This window comes from Gouania willdenowi, chromosome 2 (genome assembly GCF_900634775.1).
Source record: "Gouania willdenowi chromosome 2, fGouWil2.1, whole genome shotgun sequence".
Classification (NCBI taxonomy): Eukaryota; Metazoa; Chordata; class Actinopteri; order Blenniiformes; family Gobiesocidae; genus Gouania; species Gouania willdenowi.
The window spans coordinates 1,822,387-1,842,241 of NC_041045.1; the positions used below are offsets into that span (position 1 = coordinate 1,822,387).

Genomic DNA, 19,855 nt, shown 5'->3' on the forward strand with positions numbered 1-19,855 from the left:
TGAATCAACAATGGGCTCACATGGGCCCCCGAACCTAGTTTGCTCAAACTGTCTGTTTTCGTGTTAATCTGAGTGTCTGGTGATGATATTGGTTTTGTCTCTTCACTTACGGTCATGGTTGTGTTATTGTTAGATTTAGATGAAACTGTTTGACCTTTTCCCTGAAAATGGCAGTTAACACCTGAATATATTTTATGATAAGAATGGTTGACATTTAATTACAGTATGTTAAAAAATAAACCAAGAATAATAAATTATATCAACAGTATTATTAGTATTATTATTATTATTGAATCCATTCAACACGTGTGTGCGTGTGCGCGAGCGCGTGTGTGTGTGGCTCGCGGCCCCCCCGGGGGTCGGGCCGTCTCGAGCCATCTGCGCCCCTCAATCTGTGTTTTTTAATGCACGTTAAAAGGTGACAGCACGCGCCCCTATTCAGCTGTGTAATCTGATTACTCTGCAGCTGATTGGTTCACACGCCGGGGAAGATGAGTCCCCCCCCCCCCCCCCCCCCCCCAAAAAAAAAAAAAAAAAAAACACACACACACTTTAAATAAGTTAATGACAAATCATATTTAATGATTGTGACACATTATTGATCAATAATCAATGATCTGATCACCTGTGATGTAATAATGTTGTGTTTCCACCAGGGGGCGTCCTGACATTAAACTACTCAACATGAGGGTAAGTCACGTGAAAATTGAATTTTTTTTGTAATAAATGTTTAATATTTAAATTTTCTTTGTTTCGTAAAATTACAATGTAAATGTTTGGCTTCATAATCTTTATAAAGCTTGTTAAATATAAACCTGAGGGTTAAGAACAAATAAAATTTAACTTAAAGAGATAAAAGCTGAGTTATATGTTGAATACATTTAATGTGTTTAATATGTTTAAAGTTGAATATGTTTAATATTCATTTTTGTCTATAACTGAGCTGCTGCAGCCATAGATAAATAAACCAAAGGCTTTTATTATTATTTATGTCTATAAAGGCTTTTATTTATATATCTATGGCTGTAGCGCCCTCTGGTGGCTATCCTGCAGGCTCCGCCCACTCTGAGCCTCTACTTCCGGGTTTCGGTGCTGCTGAGGTTACCGGAGGGAGCTTTAGCTCCCGTTACCATTACCGGCCATGACTGACGGTGAGTTACTGACCGTCTGTGTGTGAGTGAGTGTGTGCGGAGGTTACAGGTGCTCATGTGTCACGTGCTCACCTGTTACAGACGGACACAGACACGGAACGCCCTGTGTGTGTGTGTGTGTGTGTGTGTGTGTGTGTGTGTGTGTGTGTGTGTGTGTGTGTGTGTGTGTGTGTGTGTGTGTGTGTGTGTGTGTGTGTGTGTGTGTGTGTGTGTGGGTGTGGTGGGGGGGCGGCAGGGAGTTTCCTAAGATCCATATTTAACTAGGTTAGTTATATAGCAACTAGTTACTGTAACTAAGTTATACTTTAGGGTCAGGGGTTCTCAACCTGAGGGGCAGGACCCCATCTGGGGTCATGAGACATTGGGAGGGGATCCCCAGATTCCTTCAAACTCACCATATTTTAACCTATTTTCATCACTTTTTATTGCCATATTCTTTTGTTTTAATGCATTTTTCCTACATTACTCCCATTTCTGACACTTCTACATCAAATTTCTATGCCTTTTCTGCACATTTTTAGACTTCTAAGACATTATTGTCACTTTTAACACCTTTCACCACTAAGCTAAGCTCTTAGTCTGGATATAATTATCCAAATCAATCCTTTAATGCTACTTTTTACTGATTTTTCACCTCATTAAGAAAATATCAGAAAAACTAGAGACAAAGTTTTAAAACTGCAGCTTTTTGAGTAAATAATATTTTAATTGAACAATAACAATTAATTTGAAACGATTCAGAGGATTAGCTGCCCTCTGAGCTGCCTGACTGTAATTATTATAACAGCTGATGTTAATGGACTGATAACAGGGATCAGCTGACAGTGGTTGCTTAGCAACAGCCCACATGCCACAGGTGAGGGCTGTGATTGGTTCATTAATGGTATTAAAGACAGACAGAGAGGAATGTTGACTACATTCAGATGATTTAATGAGCTCATGTCCTCTTCGTGTCATGATGATGATGATGATGCTGACTCCGCCCCCTTCTGTCTCTCCAGCTGAAGTGAAGCTATTATTATTATAATTATTATTTAGCAGCAGCTCATGGAGGTGATGCTGGTTTTAACGTGTAGAAGAAGAACGAGCAGAGGAAGTTACTGTTAGAGTTAGAGAAGTTAGATCAAAGCTTTATAGAGTGGATAAATACACAATCAATTTAAGAGTTAAAAACAAATCCCTTTCAAAATAAAAGCCTTTACTTCCACTGAAAACAGCTTCACAACTCAAGAGTATAAAATCTCTAAGTGAGATTCTTCCAGCTGCTAAAGGAGAAAAGAGAGAACTATTATTATAGATTTACATCTATAGATTAAATCATCACCGTCCAGTCAGAGGATTGTCCTACTACTGCACTACCTGTGTCGCCAGGTTGGGTGGCTGCAGCTGCTTTAGTAATAGTCTAATGTTTTAGGAGGAAAGTCATCATCAGTACCTGGCAACCCTTGTTTTTAAAGGCTGTAGATCTGAACCATGTAGACGTGATTTAAAGGAAGAGAAGTGTGTGTTTCTCATGTCCTGCTCCTCTCTGTGGTTTATCTCCTTCATGAGTCTGTCATGTAGGACCATTAGACTCCTCCTACTGACCCCCCCCCCCCCCCGTCAAAGTGTCACGTATCAAAGCGGTCTACAGATGGATCAGGACCAGGACTTGATCACCTGATGCTGCCTCTCACTCGTCTCCTTCTCTCTGTCCTCCAGGCTGATGACTCCTCCTCCTCTTCCTTCTCCTCGGGGCTAGCTCCAGGAGAGTGTTGCCATGGATACCGAGTCCACCTATTCTGGATACTCGTATTACTCCGGTCGCTCCCGGGGATCCCACAGACACGGGTAGGACCCACTATTCCCTCTGATCAGGGTTTATTATTTATTATTGTTATTATTATTAATAATAACTCCTCACACGTTTAGCTTTAGCTTTAGCTCAGACTGCTAACACCACTGATCCATGTGACCCTGGTCTTACTCACATTCCCACTGTGTCGTCCTCGTTTATCACTGGAGACGTTTCCTCAGGGAGAGGGAGAACCCCGTCGCTCTGCCACCTCTTACAGACTCCTCCCCTTCCTCTATCAGTCAGAGTGAACGTATGAACCAGAGACTGACCTCTGACCTTTGCTGATGTTCCACCACCAGACTCAGTGGATGGAAACAGCATTTTGAGTTTTCTTCTTTTCTCTGATAAACCACCAAAAAATGGTGGAAAAGGTGGTGAAATGGGATTTTAAAAACCACAGAAATTTGGTTAAAAGTTGTAAATTAGAATGGGCAAAAAATGGACAGTAAAAGTGGTAAAAAAAAAAAAGAGTTCAAAGCGTCAATATTGGAACAATTAGTTTAAACTGGCAAATAATGGGCATGACAAATGGTGAATGTGGTTAAATTTTCAAAAAATAATAATTAAATATGATGAAATTAGGTTAAAAGTGACAGTAGTGGGTCAACATATGTGACATTAGGTGGAAAAGTGGTGGAAGGGGTTTATAAGTGGTGAAAATCTCTTTAAAGTGGAACAAATAAACAGAAAAGGCATTGAAATTTGATGGAGAATTGTCAGAAATGTGCGTATTGTAGCAAAAATGTATTAAAAGGAGCAAAAATATGGCAAGAGAAAGTGATGAAAATAGTTTAAATTATGGAAAGTTTGGTGTAGTTGCAAAAAAGGCTAAAAATAAGCAAAAATGGGCCTAAATTGTTCTGAAATTTTCTTAGTTTGTTGAAGGATCTGGGGACCTCCTTCCAGTGTCTCACGACCCAAGATGGGGTTCTGACCCTAAGGTTGAGAACCCTGTCCTGACTCACTGCTCTGATCTTTGTCTCCATGGGAACAAGCTCCTCCCTCTTTCTGACTGACTGGGTTGTTAGCATAGCGCTCACATTTCCAGTGAAGGAATGTGTGTGTGTGTGGGGGGGGGGGGGCTTCTGCAGTGGGACAGTAATGTGGACGAGTCATGTGACCAAAAACCTCTAGTGCTGTTATATATAGATCTACTCCTGTTGGGTACAGCATAGACATGCGAGGTTATGTATTTAAATGATGTGGTTATATATTGGAATGATGGTGGTTATATGTATATATATATATATATTTAATATATTTAAAGTGTGTCCTGATCTCCTGGTTGATTATTTTAAGCCTTTGTGTTTCTGTGTGTAACATGAAGAGGAAGTGGAGGAGAGGCTGGTGGTTAACACCCTTTAATACAAACACTGAGGGTTCCACGCCACTCAGGATATCCTCTGGGTTAGCAGCGTTAGCAACGTTAGCCGCTCCTTTGTGTTTGGATGCAGTCACTGATTTATTTTAAAGGACAATAGAAGCTTTATGTTTTAGTCCTAAAGTAAGCTTTGGTCTGTGGATGTAAATATGTATCCAATGTTTCCATGGCAACAACCTGGTCATTGTTAGTGATTCTGAGGAGGTTTTATGTGTTTGTGCTAAATGAGTGTTAGCATCCTGCTAGTTTTAAAGGTTCATCTGTAGATTAGCTGCATCAGATTCAGGTTAGTGGAGCAGCGGCACATTTGTGCCGGACTGAGACCCTTTAGGACAGGGGTGGGGAACTCATTTAGTTCAGGGGCCAAAAATGGAACAGTTTGTCCTTAAGTGGGCCACAGATTTTAGGTTGAAAAAAGAGCAAATAATAGCTAAGAATGAATAATGAATTAACTCTTTGTTGTTGTTCTTCTTCTGTGGTTGTGCAGTGAGAGAAGTCGGGATAGAGATGGTCATAAGTGTGTCACCATCAACACGGCTCCTGGAGAACCTCTGCTGAGGGACCCATCAGGTGGAGAACAGGTCCAGGTACGACTGATCGGCTTTAATCATTGATCTCATGATGATGAGATGCTATCAGACGCTCACTGAGTGTTTAAAACACACTCACTGGTCCTCATTTATCAACTGTGTGTGTGTAAATGTGAGTTCACATTGTGTGATTTATAAACACCGGTATGTGACCAATCACGGCGCACCAATGATTAGGTGATGATAAATGGCTGAATTTCATCTCCATTACATGATACAACCATAAATCTTCCTGGTTAAGAGGCCCCGCCCATTTAACCATAAATCTTCCTGGTTAAGAGGCCCCGCCCACTGAGTTCAAACAAATACTGGAAAGAAAAGAAATGTAATCAGGTTAAAACAAAGAGGATCTTTAACTTAAAGCTAGAGTTTAGCAGCGTTAATGTGTTTGTCCCTGTGGGGCCACCGTACAAAGGAGCTCAGAGGTGATGTCTGCCCCCCTGTGTGCGCTGAGATCCTGGAGACACACATGGACTTATATACATATAAAAAATTCAAAATAAAAGTTGTGACACTTTAGGCAATAAATAACACATTTAGACAAATTAAGGAAACTCTTTAAAAAGCCTTAAAAATGACTAAATTTGATTAAATACTGGAGCACATTTATAAAAGTTTAAGGTTCACTTTACATTTTAAAACAAGAAAGATACACAGCTGTGCATGCGTGCGTGCATGTGCACATGTGTGTTTGTAATGAAGTCCTCTGATGGACCGTTTGTTTATCAGTAACGCACCAAACACTGTTGGTCTGTTAAACATCAGCTAAACAATTTCATCTGATTATTATTATTATTAGTAGTGTTATTATTATTATGTTGGTTTTTCATGTATTTTAATCTATGACTTGTAGGTAAATACAGAGTTAATGGAGAACCTTTATTAGGAACTATTTTGTTCAGTGGATGGATACACACGTGGTTGTAGTGTTGTCCTGATTGAGAGCAGCTTTATTTTGTGCATGAACACACACACTATGAACACACACACACACACACTATGAAGTCAGTGGGTTAGAACTAATGAAGGTAGAGTGGTGCTGAGGCCTCAGGCCGAAGGTTGGAGGTTGGTTTAGTCAGATGTTTCCATCCATCCTTTCATCTCCTCTACGTTATAAACCTTTCATTAGCTTTTACTGTAGCTCCTCAGGCTAACGGCTCTATTAGAGAGGTCATTCTGGGATGGATGGATGGATGGATGGATGGGGCTGAGGACAGTAGAGGCTGAGTGCTGATTCGTTCTATCAGTCTCCCTGTGATGGAGGAGGAGAACGAGGTGCTGCAGGTGCTTCAGGTGTTTGACACCACAGAGGAAGAGAAGGATCTAATCACCTCCACGATAGAAGAAGAAGAAGATGGTATTAATACTAATAATAGGAGGTCACCCGCTGGGGTCACATGTGGACCAGGAACCAGATCAGACCAGGTGAGACAGACAGGTCATCATAGGTGTTTATTATGTTTAATTATATTATATTAATGTGTGTGAACCAATAAGGCTGCTCCATGTTTTAATGATATCACCATGGTAACGGGTATTTAATGAGCCTTTAATGCAGTGATGACAAACAAAGGGAAGGATCCAATCAGAGATTGATCTCTGATTGGATCCTTTATTTCTAATGTCATCAATCAGTTCAGCTTCGTTGATTTGTTATTAAGGGCAGAAGAAAAAAATAATTTTGTGATATATTGCGATATTTCACTGCACAGTTACCAGATCGATCTAAAAATTGTCCAAATCAATTTTTACATTTTTATTTTTAACGTGTAAACCATTTAATGTCACCAACATCAGAGTGTAAACTCCTGGTTACTAGGTGTCAGTGAACGCACCATCAGACCTTGTTAAACTACCTCTTTAGCTTTATTTTCATAAAACATACTTTGATAGATGTATGTGATTACTTTTTATTTAATTAATTGAAGAACTTAACAGAATCAGAATCTGTTGTAGAAGCTAAAGTTAAACTTTATTCATAAAATGTAATTTGACACTTTGATAAACATTCCACTTGTTTTTGAATTACAGTTAGTTACCATTTACTGGTTTAAATAAAACTAATTGTATTTTATACCATTTTGTACTTGTAAAGGGGACATTAGAAATTATTAATATTGTGATATACAGTATATAATTCTTTATATAAACAGGAAGGAGGAACTATGTAAAGAAAGTTATTAAGATGTTCTTCAAATGTTCCTAAATATTCCTCAGACGTTCCTCAAATGTTCCCTGAGACGTTCCTCAAACGTGCTCTGCTCCTCCTCATTTGTGGAGACCATTATTAATGTTCTATCCTCACACTGTGTTTGTTTGGTGATGATTCCTGTTATATAATGTACACAAACAATCTAAACTCCTCCTCTTCCTCTCCCTCCTCCTCAGGATGACACGTGGGGGGAGACGACCACGGCGGTCACGGGTACGTCGGACCACAGTGTGTCCCAGGAGGACGTGGTGCGTATCACTAAGGACCTGGAGGACAGCGTGGGTGTGGACTGTAGAGGGTACCTGACCCGGGTCCTAGCTGTAGTCCTGGGTCTGCTGGTGCTCCTCACCCCACTGGCCTTCCTGGTCCTGCCCCACGTCCTGTGGCCTGAGAAGCTTCAGAGCTGTGGGACGGCCTGTGAGGGTCTCTTCATCTCCGTGGCCTTCAAACTGCTGATCCTGGTCCTGGCCGTGTGGGCCCTGTTCTTCAGACCGGACAGGGCCACCCTGCCCCGGGTCCACGTGTTCAGGGCTCTGCTGGGTGGACTGGTGCTGCTGCTGGTACTCTCCTATTGGCTCTTCTATGGGGTCAGGATCCTGGACCCTCAGGTACTGTTGGTTAGTGGGAACATCTGGAAACATCTGCTCAGAGTTTCAGATGAATGAATGTTATATATATATATATGTATGTCTATAACAGGAGGAGAACTACCTGGGCGTGGTCCAGTACGCCGTATCTCTGGTGGACGTTCTGCTCTTCATCCACTACCTGGCTGTGGTTCTCCTGGAGCTCAGACAGATTCAGACGATCTTTTCTGTCAGCGTCACTCGTTCCACGGACGGACACACCAGGACCTACAGTCTGGGAACGCTAAGGTGGGCGGAGCCTATCTGACCACATGATGGATGGAATAATAACTGATTGCACAGTGTGAGAACGACCTCTCTCCAGATGTTTGTGTTAGCCTGAGCTCAAGCGGTTAGCTTTAGAACAATGCAAACATCTGTCCACATGTGTTTGATGAACAGCTGGAAACATCTGGAGTGACTGCTCACCTACTGCTGTTTGTTCTTTTTACTAATATCTACAGTTTAACGTCATTATAAATAAATACATTACAAATAATAAAAACAGGGAATCATCAAAAAATAATATTTAAATATATTAAATAAAAATATAGAAAATGATTCATAACATCATCAAAAATAATAAATAAAATAAAAGTAAAACAGGGAATCGTCAAAAATATAGTACAAAAATCTATATAATATATATATTTATTTTTAGAAACCACAGAATCATCAAATCATCAATAGATAAAATTAAATAAATGAACAAATAAAACATCCTTTCACAGTTCAGAAGGACTCATTCAGGCCCTGCTCTTCCTCCTCCTCCTCTTCCTCAGTGTTCAGAGAGCAGCTCTAGTGATCATAGAACATTATTACTGTGACTTCCCCATCCACAACCCAGCGCTGCTCTCTGCCTCCAAGACTAGAGCTGCTAAACATCTGGATGGACTCAAGGTTTACAGCGTAGATGGAGAGTTATCAGCTGAGGGTCAGTCACACACTTTTATTATTATTTATTATTTAATGGTCTAATGTGTTCTAAACTCATCACACAGAAAAACTCCTGTTCATCCTTTCATACTTCATCATCATCAGTGTGTCTTATTTTGAAAGGGCCAGGAAACCCTGCAGCAGCAGGACTCTCTCACTCTCAGTCCAGAGCCATGATCGCAGCCGCCGCCCGACGTAGAGACTCCGCCCACAACGAGCTGTACTACGAGGAGGCGGAGCATGAGAGGAGGGTCCGCAAACGCAGAGCACGGTGAGAGACACACGCACACTCTCTTTGGCTCCGCCTTCTGGCTCAGTGCCCTGTTTCTCTTTGGCTCCACCCCCTGACTCAGTTCTCTCTCTCTTTGGCTCCACCCCCTGACTCAGTGCTCTGTCTCTTTGGCTCTGTGTTGTCTCTTTGGCTCCGCCCCGCTCTCAGGCTGGTGGTGGCCGTAGAGGAAGCGTTCACACACATAAAGCGGCTGCAGGAGGAGGAGCAGAAGAAGAAAGGTGGTGGAGAGGCGATAGACCCCCAGGAGGCGGCCCAGGTGATGGACCCCCGGGAAGCGGCACAGGCCGTGTTCCCCTCCATGGCTCGAGCTTTGCAAAAGTTCCTGAGGACCACCAAGCAGCAGCACCTCCACAGCATGGAGAGCATCCAGAGACATCTGGCCTTCTGCGTCAGCACCAACATGACACCTAAGGTCAGTACCGACTCCGCCCTTAGCGCTCCTCTTGCTCTAACGCCCCCCCCTCTCTGGGACCCCCAGGCGTTCCTGCAGAGCTTCCTGAGCCCTGGCCCCACGCTGCAGTACGAGCCCCACCACTGGACCCGTCAGTGGACCCTGGTCAGTGAGGCATCCGTCACCAGCTCCATCAAGGAGGGGTCCACCTTCCTCCTGAAGACCACAGACTACAGCCTGGTGGTGACGGTCCAACGGGTTCCCTACGTTAGCCTGGATGAGGAGTACCAAGACCCCAAGGATCACAAGTTTGTGCTTAGGCTGCAGTCAGAGACCTCTGTGTAGGACATGCCCCCTCTGTGTAGGACACGCCCCTTCTGCATGGGAAAGCACACCTCATCTGTGTTGGACACGCCCCCTCTGCCAAAGCTTTTTACTTTGCTGTATTTTTAAAGATGATCAATAATCGTGTCACTGTGATCTAACCCTGTGGAAACGAACACAACTGCTGTTTGTGGGCGTGGTCGTCTGTGACCACACCCACAGTGATGGATGCCATCTGAAAGGTTTCCCCACTCCCTGTGACCTGCTGAAGCCTCGCTAACGAGCTAACGTGCTAAAGAGCTATTGTCTACATTCTGCTTCAAAACGTGAGGATTGATCATAAAACGTTTATTATAAACTTAATTTGATCATTTCCATAATTTCAGGCTCCGCCTCCTCATGTTTCAACTGTAATTTGACACCCAGCCTCATCCTATTATCACTAAATGTTCAGTTTGTTGAGGTGTCATCATCAAACGGTGCTATGGACGGGTTAGCGCTGCAGCTAATCTGCGTCCTCGTGCTAAATATGTGTTTGTGTGATGAAGAGTGATGAAGAGGAGTGGCTAACGCTAGTATTTATATAAACAATATCTCACAGCGTTTGTATAAAACACGTAAATAAAAGCTTTTTATCTACATTTCTAAACGTGGAGTGATGGTGATGATTGATCTCTAATTAGCGATCGATTGATCACATTATTCCCTGCAGCGCTACTGTGAGTTACACCTACACACTTAATTTAATGTCATCATTATGGAACATTCTCTAACATTGATTGGTTTACAGACGTATTAACGGGACTCTGTGATTGGTCAGAAGAAACTCAGTTTATTTTTCTTTATAAATGTTTTGTCATTAAAACATAAATCTAATGTTCATCATTGATCTGTTTCTATCAGGGATTAATTCATCCTACGGATCAATCTCTACATCAAAGGTAAGATTTATTAACCTTTATTTAAAAGTAAAGTCATTGAGAACAAGTAAGTCAAGTGAAAGTTGCTTTTATTTTGGAGGGTCAGTGATTTTTTTCAAAGCGAAAGAGAATTCAACAGTAAAGCTTTTGTTTTGAAAAACAAAGATTAATTCATAGTAACGATCATCTCTGGGTGATGATGATGATGAACAGTGAGTAAAGATGAAGAAGTCGTGATTCCCATGTTCTTCAGCAGCTCCGTGTCAGCCTTGGACCTTCATCATCATCATCCTCATGGAGCTCAGCAGTAATGGAGCCCTGAGAGAACCTGTCAGACCTCATTTATCTTCCTCCTCTTCCTCTTCCTCCTCCATCAGGCCATGGATGAGGAGGAAATGAGCTGAATTTGCATCTAAATGGAGAGTTTCACTCCCTGTTTATCAGTGGAAATGAGTCTTCCTCCTTTCCTATCTGATCTGATCTGATCTAAACTAATCTGATCCAATCTAGTGATCTGATCTGATGCAATCTAATTTCATCTAATCTGATCCAATCTAATTTGATTTGATGTAATCTAATTTGATCTGATTTCATCTGATCTAATCTAAAATAATCTGATCCTATTTAACATGATCTGATCTGATGTAATCTAATCTGATCCAATCTTATTTAATCTGATGTAATCTGATTTGATCTGATATAATCTGATCTGCACTAATATGATCCTATTTAATATGATTTGATTTGATTTAATATAAATGGTTTGATCTGTTCTGATCTAATGTAATTTCATCATCTGATTTGATCTATTCTGACCTATTCTAATCTAATTTAATCTAATCTGATCTGGTCTAACCTCCATCCCTGCAGTGATCAGACCATGTAACACAGTGAGTCTGCTAATCATTGCTAATCAATGCTAATCAATGCTAATCATTCACCTCAAACATTGACTCTGAGCATATTTAAAACACATGAAAGAATAAAGTGAACAGGATTATTTTAGTGTCCTGTGATGAACTGACGCTTAGTTTATTTAACTTTACTAACCTACATCTGTCATTCCTCCTCTGACCACATGAGGGCGCCACTGGTCACTGTCCCTTTGAACGAATGCATTTTATTAATCTTTTCATGATTATAGTTTTAATAACCACTCTAAAGTTTATATTTTCTGAGGGAGAACGGAGCATAATAAACACACACATTAACACGACTTAACAACACACTCACACAAAATAAAAAGTTTTAAAAGCAACATAAATTGATTTAAACAGATGATTTTAACTAATCTTAAATCAAACTGTGTAACATTGTCCACTGAACGCTCCTTTAAATAAAGTTATTTTAAGTTACTTTTTATATTCACATGATCTCTTTATTCCTACATCAGGTCATGGCTGCTCCTCTTCATCGTCATCTTCCTCCTCCATGGTGTAACGTTGGTCGTGCTGATCTTCATCCAGGTCGTAATCATCATCCTCAGTGTTGACCCGCCCTGACAGAACCTCCTCCATCCAGTCCTCCAGCTGCTCTGAGGTAGGGAGGTCCTCACTAGACAGGTTTAACCACACACTGTCAGCCTGGACACACACACACACACACACACATTGTCAGCTTATGGACACACCCTGTCAGCCTATAGACACACACACACTGTCAACCTATAGACACACACACATATTGCCAGCTTATGGACACACACACACACACACACACACATTGTCAGTTTATGGACACACCCTGTCAGCCTATAGACACACACACACACACACACTGTCAACCTATAGACACACACACATATTGTCAGCTTATGGACACACACACACACACAAACACACACTGTCAGTTTATGGACACACACACACATTGTCAGCCTATAGACACACACACTCACACTGTCAGCCTATAGACACACACACATTGTCAGCTTATGGACACACACACACACACTGTCAACCTATAGACACACACACATATTGTCAGCTTATGGACACACACACACACAAACACACTGTCAGTTTATGGACACACACACACACACACACTGTCAGCCTATAGACACACACACACACACACTGTCAGTTTATGGACACACACACACTAACGTCAGTGACGTTGACCACTCCTATCTGGGGGCTGAACAGGTCCAGGTTGAAGATTCTCTCCCAGTAGGTGGTCAGCTGTAGAACAAACACATGCTAATGATAATGGTGACTCCTCCCCCTTAGAGTCAGCATATATTAGAGAAGCAGAAGAAGAGTTTGAACCAATGGGAAGTCGTCAGGGTCGATCCACAGGATGCTGAGATCAGGGTTGTTGGTGTTGTCTCTGGCCACGTCCTTCAGGATCTCCAGGAACTCAAAACCATCTGAGGAACACCTCAAACATCTCATCTAATAATAATAATGATAATAATTTATGCTTCTGGAGAAAGTTTCACACCTGGATCCTCCTCCTCAGCAAAGGCTACAATGTGGATCCCCTCCATGTGGTCCTCCTAGATCACAGAACATCACATAGGAGACCATCCATGGTGCTGTGAGAACATGCACCTCCTCCTTACCCACGTCTCAAACATGTTCTCAGCTCGTAGCTTCCTAAGAGTGGCTCTGTGGAGATCAACCATCAGGTTAAGGATGGATCAGAAGATCAGATGATGTTTTAAATCAACCATGGTCCACCTCCTGTGCTGGGTCACATAGTCTACGATGTCCCTCTCAGACAGAGGACGGCCAGGGACCACAGCCGGCTCCTCCATGAACGGCTCATAGAAGTTCACCTCGTTCATCTTCAGGGACAGATGTTTGGCCACCTGTGGAGATGATTATTATTATTATTATTATTATTGTTATTGTTATTGTTTTTATTATTATTGTTATTGTTATTGTTATTATTATTGTCAGAAAGTCTTCATTTAAACAGGATCAAACTCACAGATTTATCAAATGTACCGAAGAACTTGATGTAAGGCTGAAAATGCTCAGACGCTTCCTGGAACGCTCTGAAGTCTGAAAAAAATCAGGAAGATAAAGACTCCATGTGAACCTTTCAAAATAAAAGTCCTGTCCCATTTATCACTGGATTTAAACACAAGGTCAGCACCAAGGACAGCGCTATCGTGTCTCTAATCAGAGCAGATCCTCAGAGACAGACATTAATGTCTGTGATAATGATCTGAATCTATTTAGAGACCCTCCACAGACTCAGGTTTACGTGAATCTTCTTCTTTGAAGAACCCAATGAGTCTGATGTCCTCCTCCATCTTGTGGAAAGCTCTGAGCTCCATGGCATTATTGATCATTTCCACTGGTTCCTCCAGCACCTGGAGAAGAACAAAGATTTAAAACTAAGGAGTGAAACAAAATATAAATAAAAACTAGACAAGACCTGAGGTGAATACGTATTTGGCTATTGAAAATTGAAAAAAATTGGCAAAAATGACAACCTGTATCTAGATTTGTTGACAAGCTTGTTTTACTACTTAAATTGAAAGTATTAATGCAGGAAAAACAGAAGACTGACCTTGACATTGAAAATGACCTTGAGTGAGTTGTTGTGTGAAATGTTGTTCAATGTTACCAGTCTGGGCACTTTAGCTCAAGTTGTGGCCAAATTATAGGGAAAAAAGTAATTTAACTTTTCTGAGGAGTTCTTGACCTTAAATATGACCTTGAGCTAAGGTCAAGGTCACACATTGAAAGGAAATGTTGTTCAATGGTACCAGTGGCCAAGTTATAGGGAAAAAAAAATGTTTTCAATTTTTTTGTCATGTCATGAACTTTGACCCCTACCGATCTTTTAACTGATAGGTCGTACAGCTTTGGTCTAATTACATAAAATACTCCACTTGAGATGAGCTTTACATAAATGTAAGCATCAAACCTGTACACTAAATATTGGTAGAGATTTAGAAAATTTTGGTTTTTCACACTTGACACGATCTTGACCTTGACATTTTGGCTCCAACAAAGGTTGACTGCACATCATTGACATTGTCCCTATGAGATGACATATGTGTCATTAGTGCTGCATTAATAGCCTAGGAGGAGTTCCAGGACAAAGGAGTTGTGGAAGAGAGATAATAAGAACTCCTACGAGAACAATGTATTTGGCAATTTTCAATTTTCAGTTGCCAAATACAATAATCATGGTTGTTGACTCACGTCCAGTAGAAACTCCACCAGTGTATCAGCTGATAGTTCTCCATCAAACTCTATCACTCTGTCATCTTTGAACACATACAGACTGCCTTCCTCCTCCAGCCCTGAGGACATACAGCACTGTTTACACACACACACACACACACACACACACACACACACACACACACACACACACACACACACACACACACACACACACGCACACACACTAACTTACCCAGTTTCTGAGCCACTCTGAGGTCTTTGTGTGAGTCAACCATCCCAAACCCAATGTCTCTGTCCTCCAGGACCTGGGCCGTCAGCTGACACACACACACACACACACACACACACACACACACACGTAATTATAAACGTGGATAAAATTGGTTCCTCTGAACAAACTAAAACATGCATGAAGTGATGATCCTATGTTTTAATGCCTAAAGTTATTTTTAGCACTAACCCCCATCACACCCTGACCTCCATCTCACACTGACCTCCAGCACCAGCTCAATCATCATGAACCTCTTCTGCAGACCTTTATCTTCAGGCATCGGCTGATGGAAGAACAAACACAGCAGCTCAAAGCTCTTCAGAGCCTTCCTGTAGTTGCGTTCGTTGATGTCCAACACTCGGTCTTTGCCGTCAAAGTTTGGGAACTCCAGACCTTGTTCAGAACTGCAGAGGAACATCTGGCTGAGGAACAGCAGGGAGAACAACATCTGCTGCATAGTGGGTCACAGATGGAGACACTCAGGTTCACGTCCACTATTCACATCAAACATCAAGAGTCTGATCTGATTTATTCTTCAGATCCTCCTTTAATCTGTGTCTCCTCCTCCTCTGCATCACCCCCCCCCCCACCCCCACCTGATGGAGACACACCCTTTGATTTAAACTAACTGTGATTTAAAAACACTGTGATATAAACTCTGTTAATCACAGTAAAAGGTGTAACTTGTGTGTTTCAGACTCAGTAAGTCAGAGAAAAGCCACTTTTTCCAAATGTTTTAAAAATAATATTCTTCATGTCAAAGAATATCACCTTCCTCGGAGTCTCTTTCAGAGTAAAATAACTTTTTCACAATATACAGCAATCACTTAAATCTGTGAACATGTGTGTAAATAACAGATTTTTGTGTTCAAATGTAAATGTAATGTAATATAAAGTAATGACTAAATACACGCATCACTGAAGGGGAAACATTCTCTAAAGTTTAGAATAAAAACAAGACTTTTACAGTTAAATGATGAAAGTGTGAAAGTGTTGAATCTGTTTTTGTATTAAAAACAAACCCCAGAGAGTTTTAAGAGCAGAAAAGTGAACGTTTGTCTCTTATTTCAGGACTTCCGGTTGTGTCGGCTGTCACCATAGTAACGCAGACAGAGGCAATAGATCACAGATCACGTGTGTCGCTCACAGGCAGACAGTAGTCGTAGTAGAAGATTGATGAGAACATGGCGCTACTCGGGCTTTTCTTTGTGTTCCAGGTGTTTATTTTCTGCTCTTCAGAAGCTTCAGGTGATATTCTTACTTTATTATAAATACTGTTTATCCGCTTCGTTGAATCCAACCGTAAAGCTTCATGTTTGTAGCTTCCAAAGCTAACTTTGCCCGGCTGTCATTCATTAGTGGCTAACACTAGCCGTGATGCTAACTGTACATTAAAGTTTAAATGTTCCCTTCATCGCTGTATTAGTTTTAGATTAATATAAATACATGGCTAATGTTAGCAATGGTTTATTTAAAGAAACTATGAGGTATAGAGAATAAGTTTCTACTTTATTATTCCACAAATGTCTAAGCAGCTTTTACTCACAATAATTTTACAGGAAAAACGATAAAAGTTGTGTGTGTGTGTATTAAAGGACAGTAAAACAGGAAAAATGATATTAAACAAACGCATTTATATACATAGAAAGTATTGATAATAGTTTTCCTCAGAAAGACAAACTTCTGTTACATGTTTGTCCTTCATCGTTTGTTTTAAACATATTTAACATGAAGATAAATGTGATTATTTTCAGACAAACGGTGGATAAAGCTGAAAGAACAGATCCATGAAGCTGTGAAAAGTTATTCTCCCTGTAACAGTGAAGACTGTAGCTGTTACAAAAGGTCAGGAACTATAATTATTATTGTTTTTTGAACAATCAACCACACCATTATTTATTGTTAATATTTATTTTACAATGATTTGTAGTTTTATGTAAACTTAATATTTTAATTGTAGGTTATTCTCTTCATTAATGACAGAAATGTCACTGATTTGTTTTAATTCTGTCACTGAGTTAATAATCAAAGTTCTGCTTCATGTATTTTATGATTAGTTTAACATTAATCATTTGAATGTTGTTTTACATATTTTAAAATAATATAAATAATAATAAGTGTTTGTCAGTGTGCTCCTCCAGGACCTCCAGCCTTTTCAATCAGGCATCTCTGAGGACACCATGGACGCCACGGTGAAGAAAGGTGTTGGAACGCATTATCAGATCATTGGCCACACCCTCTACAGAGAGGACAGCTGTATGTTCCCCGCCAGGTAAGGACCCCCCACCCCCATGTTGTCCTGTCTCCATGCTCCACCCTCCTGTGTCCTTGTGTCTTTAGGCTCCTTTTCCTGTCTTTAGGCTCCTCCCCCTGTGTCCTCCTGTCTTTAGGCTCCTTTTCCTGCCTTTAGGCTCCTCCCCCTGTGTCCTCTTGTCTTTGGGCTCCTCCCCCTGTGTCCTCCTGTCCTCAGGCTTCTTCTCCTGTCTTTAGGCTCCGCCCCTGTCCCTCCCCAGGTGCAGTGGTGTGGAGCACTTCCTGCTGCAGCTGCTGGATCGACTTCCTGACGTAGAGATGGTTGTGAACGTTAGAGATTACCCACAATCCCCAGGGTGGGTGGAGCCTCCCCTACCTGTGCTCTCCTTCAGTAAGGTAGGGGTGTGTGTGTGTAATGTGTGTGTGTGTGTGTGTGTAATGTGTGTGTGTGTAATGTGTGTGCGTGTGTGTAGACGTCCTCCTACAGAGACATCATGTATCCAGCCTGGACTTTCTGGGAGGGGGGTCCAGCTGTGTGGCCCATCTACCCCACGGGACTGGGTCGATGGGACCTGATGAGGGAGGAGCTTGCACAGTGAGTCTCTCACACACACACACACACACACACACACACACACACACACACACACACACACACAGAGGTCAAAGGTTAACATGATGAACGTGTGCTGTGAGGTCTGCAGCTCAGTGGCCCTGGAACAGGAAGGAGTCCAAAGGGTTCTTCAGAGGATCCAGGTGAGCTCCTCAACCTATGGTCCTCAACCTATGGTCCTCTTCTGAGCGTGTGTGTGCGTGTGTGTGTGTGTAGAACCAGTCCAGAACGCGATCCTCTGATCCTGCTGAGCAGAGAATCTCCACATGTTGTAGATGCTGAATACACCAAGAACCAGGCCTGGAGGTCTGAGAAGGTCAGACATTAACCCTTTAAAACTTTAACACTTTAACACTTTAAAGTGAGGTTGTGTGTTTGTGTGTGTGTTCCAGGACACGCTGGGGAGACCTCCAGCCTCTGAAGTCCCTCTGGTGGACCACTGCAGATATAAGTCAGTCTTAGCTCCTCCCCCTGGTCCTCCTGCCCTCCCCTCCTGACCCCTCCCCTCTCTCCACAGGTTTCTATTTAACTTCAGAGGTGTTGCCGCCAGTTTTCGTCTGAAACATCTGTTCCTGTGTGGATCTCTGGTGTTTCATGTTGGAGACGAGTGGGAGGAGTTCTTCTACCCTCAGCTCACCCCATGGGTCCATTATATACCTGTTAGAGCTGACCTGTCTGACCTCATGTATGACACACACACACTGAGAGCCAAAGCTCTGTATATGCACGTTTCACCTCCTGCTGGATCTGAAAATGACTACTTCCTGTTTCCTGTCCAGGGAGAAGCTGCAGTTTGTCAAAGACAACGACGTCATCGCTGAGCAGATCGCCTCTAGGTACAGGATCTATAAAGATCTGATTAGAACTGATCAGAACAACTTAGTGTGTGTGTGTGTGTGTGCATGTGTTTTTAACCAGGGGTCAGCAGTTCATCCAGGACCACCTGAGGATGGAGGACGTGTCCTGCTACTGGGAGAACCTCCTCACACACTTCAGTCAGCTGCTCACCTACAAACCTAGAAGGAGGCGGAGCTACAAGCAGATCCAACGCAGCCATTTGAGGAGTGAGCTCTGACCGAGAGCAGGAGGTGATGACATCACAGCTCTGAGGACACACACCCCTGAGATGTCACTGATGAGTCACAGGTTGCTTTAGGGAATATTTAAGTAGAATTATGAGAAAATCACAAATTGTTTCTGAAATTAATCAAAGAGATAAAAAAATAAACTGACATCATGATGTAGAGAAAACAGTGAGTATCTGCTCTCTACTGGACAAAAGACAGAACTACAACAACATTAATAATAATACATAGTGCCATGTGTTAGCAGTCTTAATAATAATAAACAAGTGTCAGCAATAATAATAATAGTAATAATTATTATTAAAGACTGAGCAATAACAAACCAGCTGAGCAATAATGTCTCTACAGACATGTTGAATATGTTGTAATATTCATATTGTTCTGTTCACTGATGTGTTTAAATGTTAAAGTTTTCATTGTATCTTAGTTTGTATAAAACACCTGAATAATAATTAACATGTTTGAGCTTCTTTTATTCTCTGTGAGTGAGCATTTTATCTTATTATCAGTGTTAATAGACCATTACACTCTACACACACTGATGGAACAAAGCTGTTATAAAAAAGACTTTTCTACCAATGTGATGTGTTCAGGGTCTACCCACGTGTACTGTACAGGTATTATTTATCATTGTTTCACTGTTTAATTGTAATTCTATGTTGAGGTGTCATTGTGTAAAGAAGTGTTCTGTATTAATATTACATTTAACTTAATCTTGTTACATGTTTGATCGCAGACACGCTTTAAATTACGGTTTATAACAAATGAGGTGCAGTTCATTCCTCCGCAGACAGGAGACGCTGTGAGCAGCGGTCACTGTCT

At 41.6% G+C, this 19,855-nt stretch overlaps 3 protein-coding genes across 7 annotated transcripts; 2 read left to right on the forward strand and 1 right to left on the reverse strand.

Moving 5' to 3' along the window:
• The first annotated feature begins 1,056 nt into the window (after positions 1–1,056).
• Positions 1,057–10,389, forward strand: LOC114474754 (vang-like protein 1). The gene is made up of 9 exons (XM_028465264.1): positions 1,057–1,151; positions 2,853–2,981; positions 4,857–4,956; positions 7,348–7,779; positions 7,871–8,046; positions 8,580–8,731; positions 8,857–9,004; positions 9,173–9,437; positions 9,504–10,389. The coding sequence occupies exons 2-9, from the start codon at positions 2,911–2,913 to the stop codon at positions 9,759–9,761; spliced, it is 1,602 nt and encodes a 533-aa protein (XP_028321065.1). The 5' UTR covers positions 1,057–1,151; positions 2,853–2,910; the 3' UTR covers positions 9,762–10,389.
• poglut1 (protein O-glucosyltransferase 1) lies at positions 9,935–19,485 on the forward strand. 4 transcript variants are annotated; one of them, XM_028465420.1, is made up of 13 exons: positions 9,935–10,066; positions 10,644–10,681; positions 12,054–12,199; positions 16,837–16,927; positions 17,224–17,354; positions 17,596–17,731; positions 17,809–17,930; positions 18,032–18,091; positions 18,165–18,264; positions 18,341–18,399; positions 18,466–18,633; positions 18,728–18,784; positions 18,867–19,485. In XM_028465420.1, exons 5-13 carry the CDS (start codon positions 17,263–17,265, stop codon positions 19,021–19,023), a joined length of 951 nt encoding a protein of 316 aa, XP_028321221.1. In that variant the 5' UTR covers positions 9,935–10,066; positions 10,644–10,681; positions 12,054–12,199; positions 16,837–16,927; positions 17,224–17,262; the 3' UTR covers positions 19,024–19,485. The 4 variants fall into 4 exon arrangements, with proteins under 4 accessions (XP_028321221.1, XP_028321214.1, XP_028321207.1 ...); XM_028465413.1 differs by lacking the exons at positions 9,935–10,066; positions 10,644–10,681 and having other exon boundaries at positions 11,264–12,199; positions 17,211–17,354; XM_028465406.1 differs by lacking the exons at positions 9,935–10,066; positions 10,644–10,681; positions 12,054–12,199 and adding an exon at positions 16,200–16,330 and having other exon boundaries at positions 17,211–17,354.
• On the reverse strand, positions 10,860–15,589 carry LOC114474830 (calsequestrin-2-like). 2 transcript variants are annotated; one of them, XM_028465394.1, is made up of 12 exons: positions 15,306–15,589; positions 15,044–15,128; positions 14,827–14,927; positions 13,877–13,985; positions 13,598–13,671; positions 13,345–13,475; positions 13,227–13,272; positions 13,106–13,160; positions 12,931–13,031; positions 12,769–12,843; positions 12,049–12,243; positions 10,861–11,763 (listed from the first exon to the last, which is right to left on the reverse strand). In XM_028465394.1, the coding sequence occupies exons 1-11, from the start codon at positions 15,537–15,539 to the stop codon at positions 12,055–12,057; spliced, it is 1,200 nt and encodes a 399-aa protein (XP_028321195.1). In that variant the 5' UTR covers positions 15,540–15,589; the 3' UTR covers positions 10,861–11,763; positions 12,049–12,054. The 2 variants fall into 2 exon arrangements, with proteins under 2 accessions (XP_028321186.1, XP_028321195.1); XM_028465385.1 differs by having other exon boundaries at positions 10,860–12,243.
• Positions 19,486–19,855: the final 370 nt, after the last annotated feature.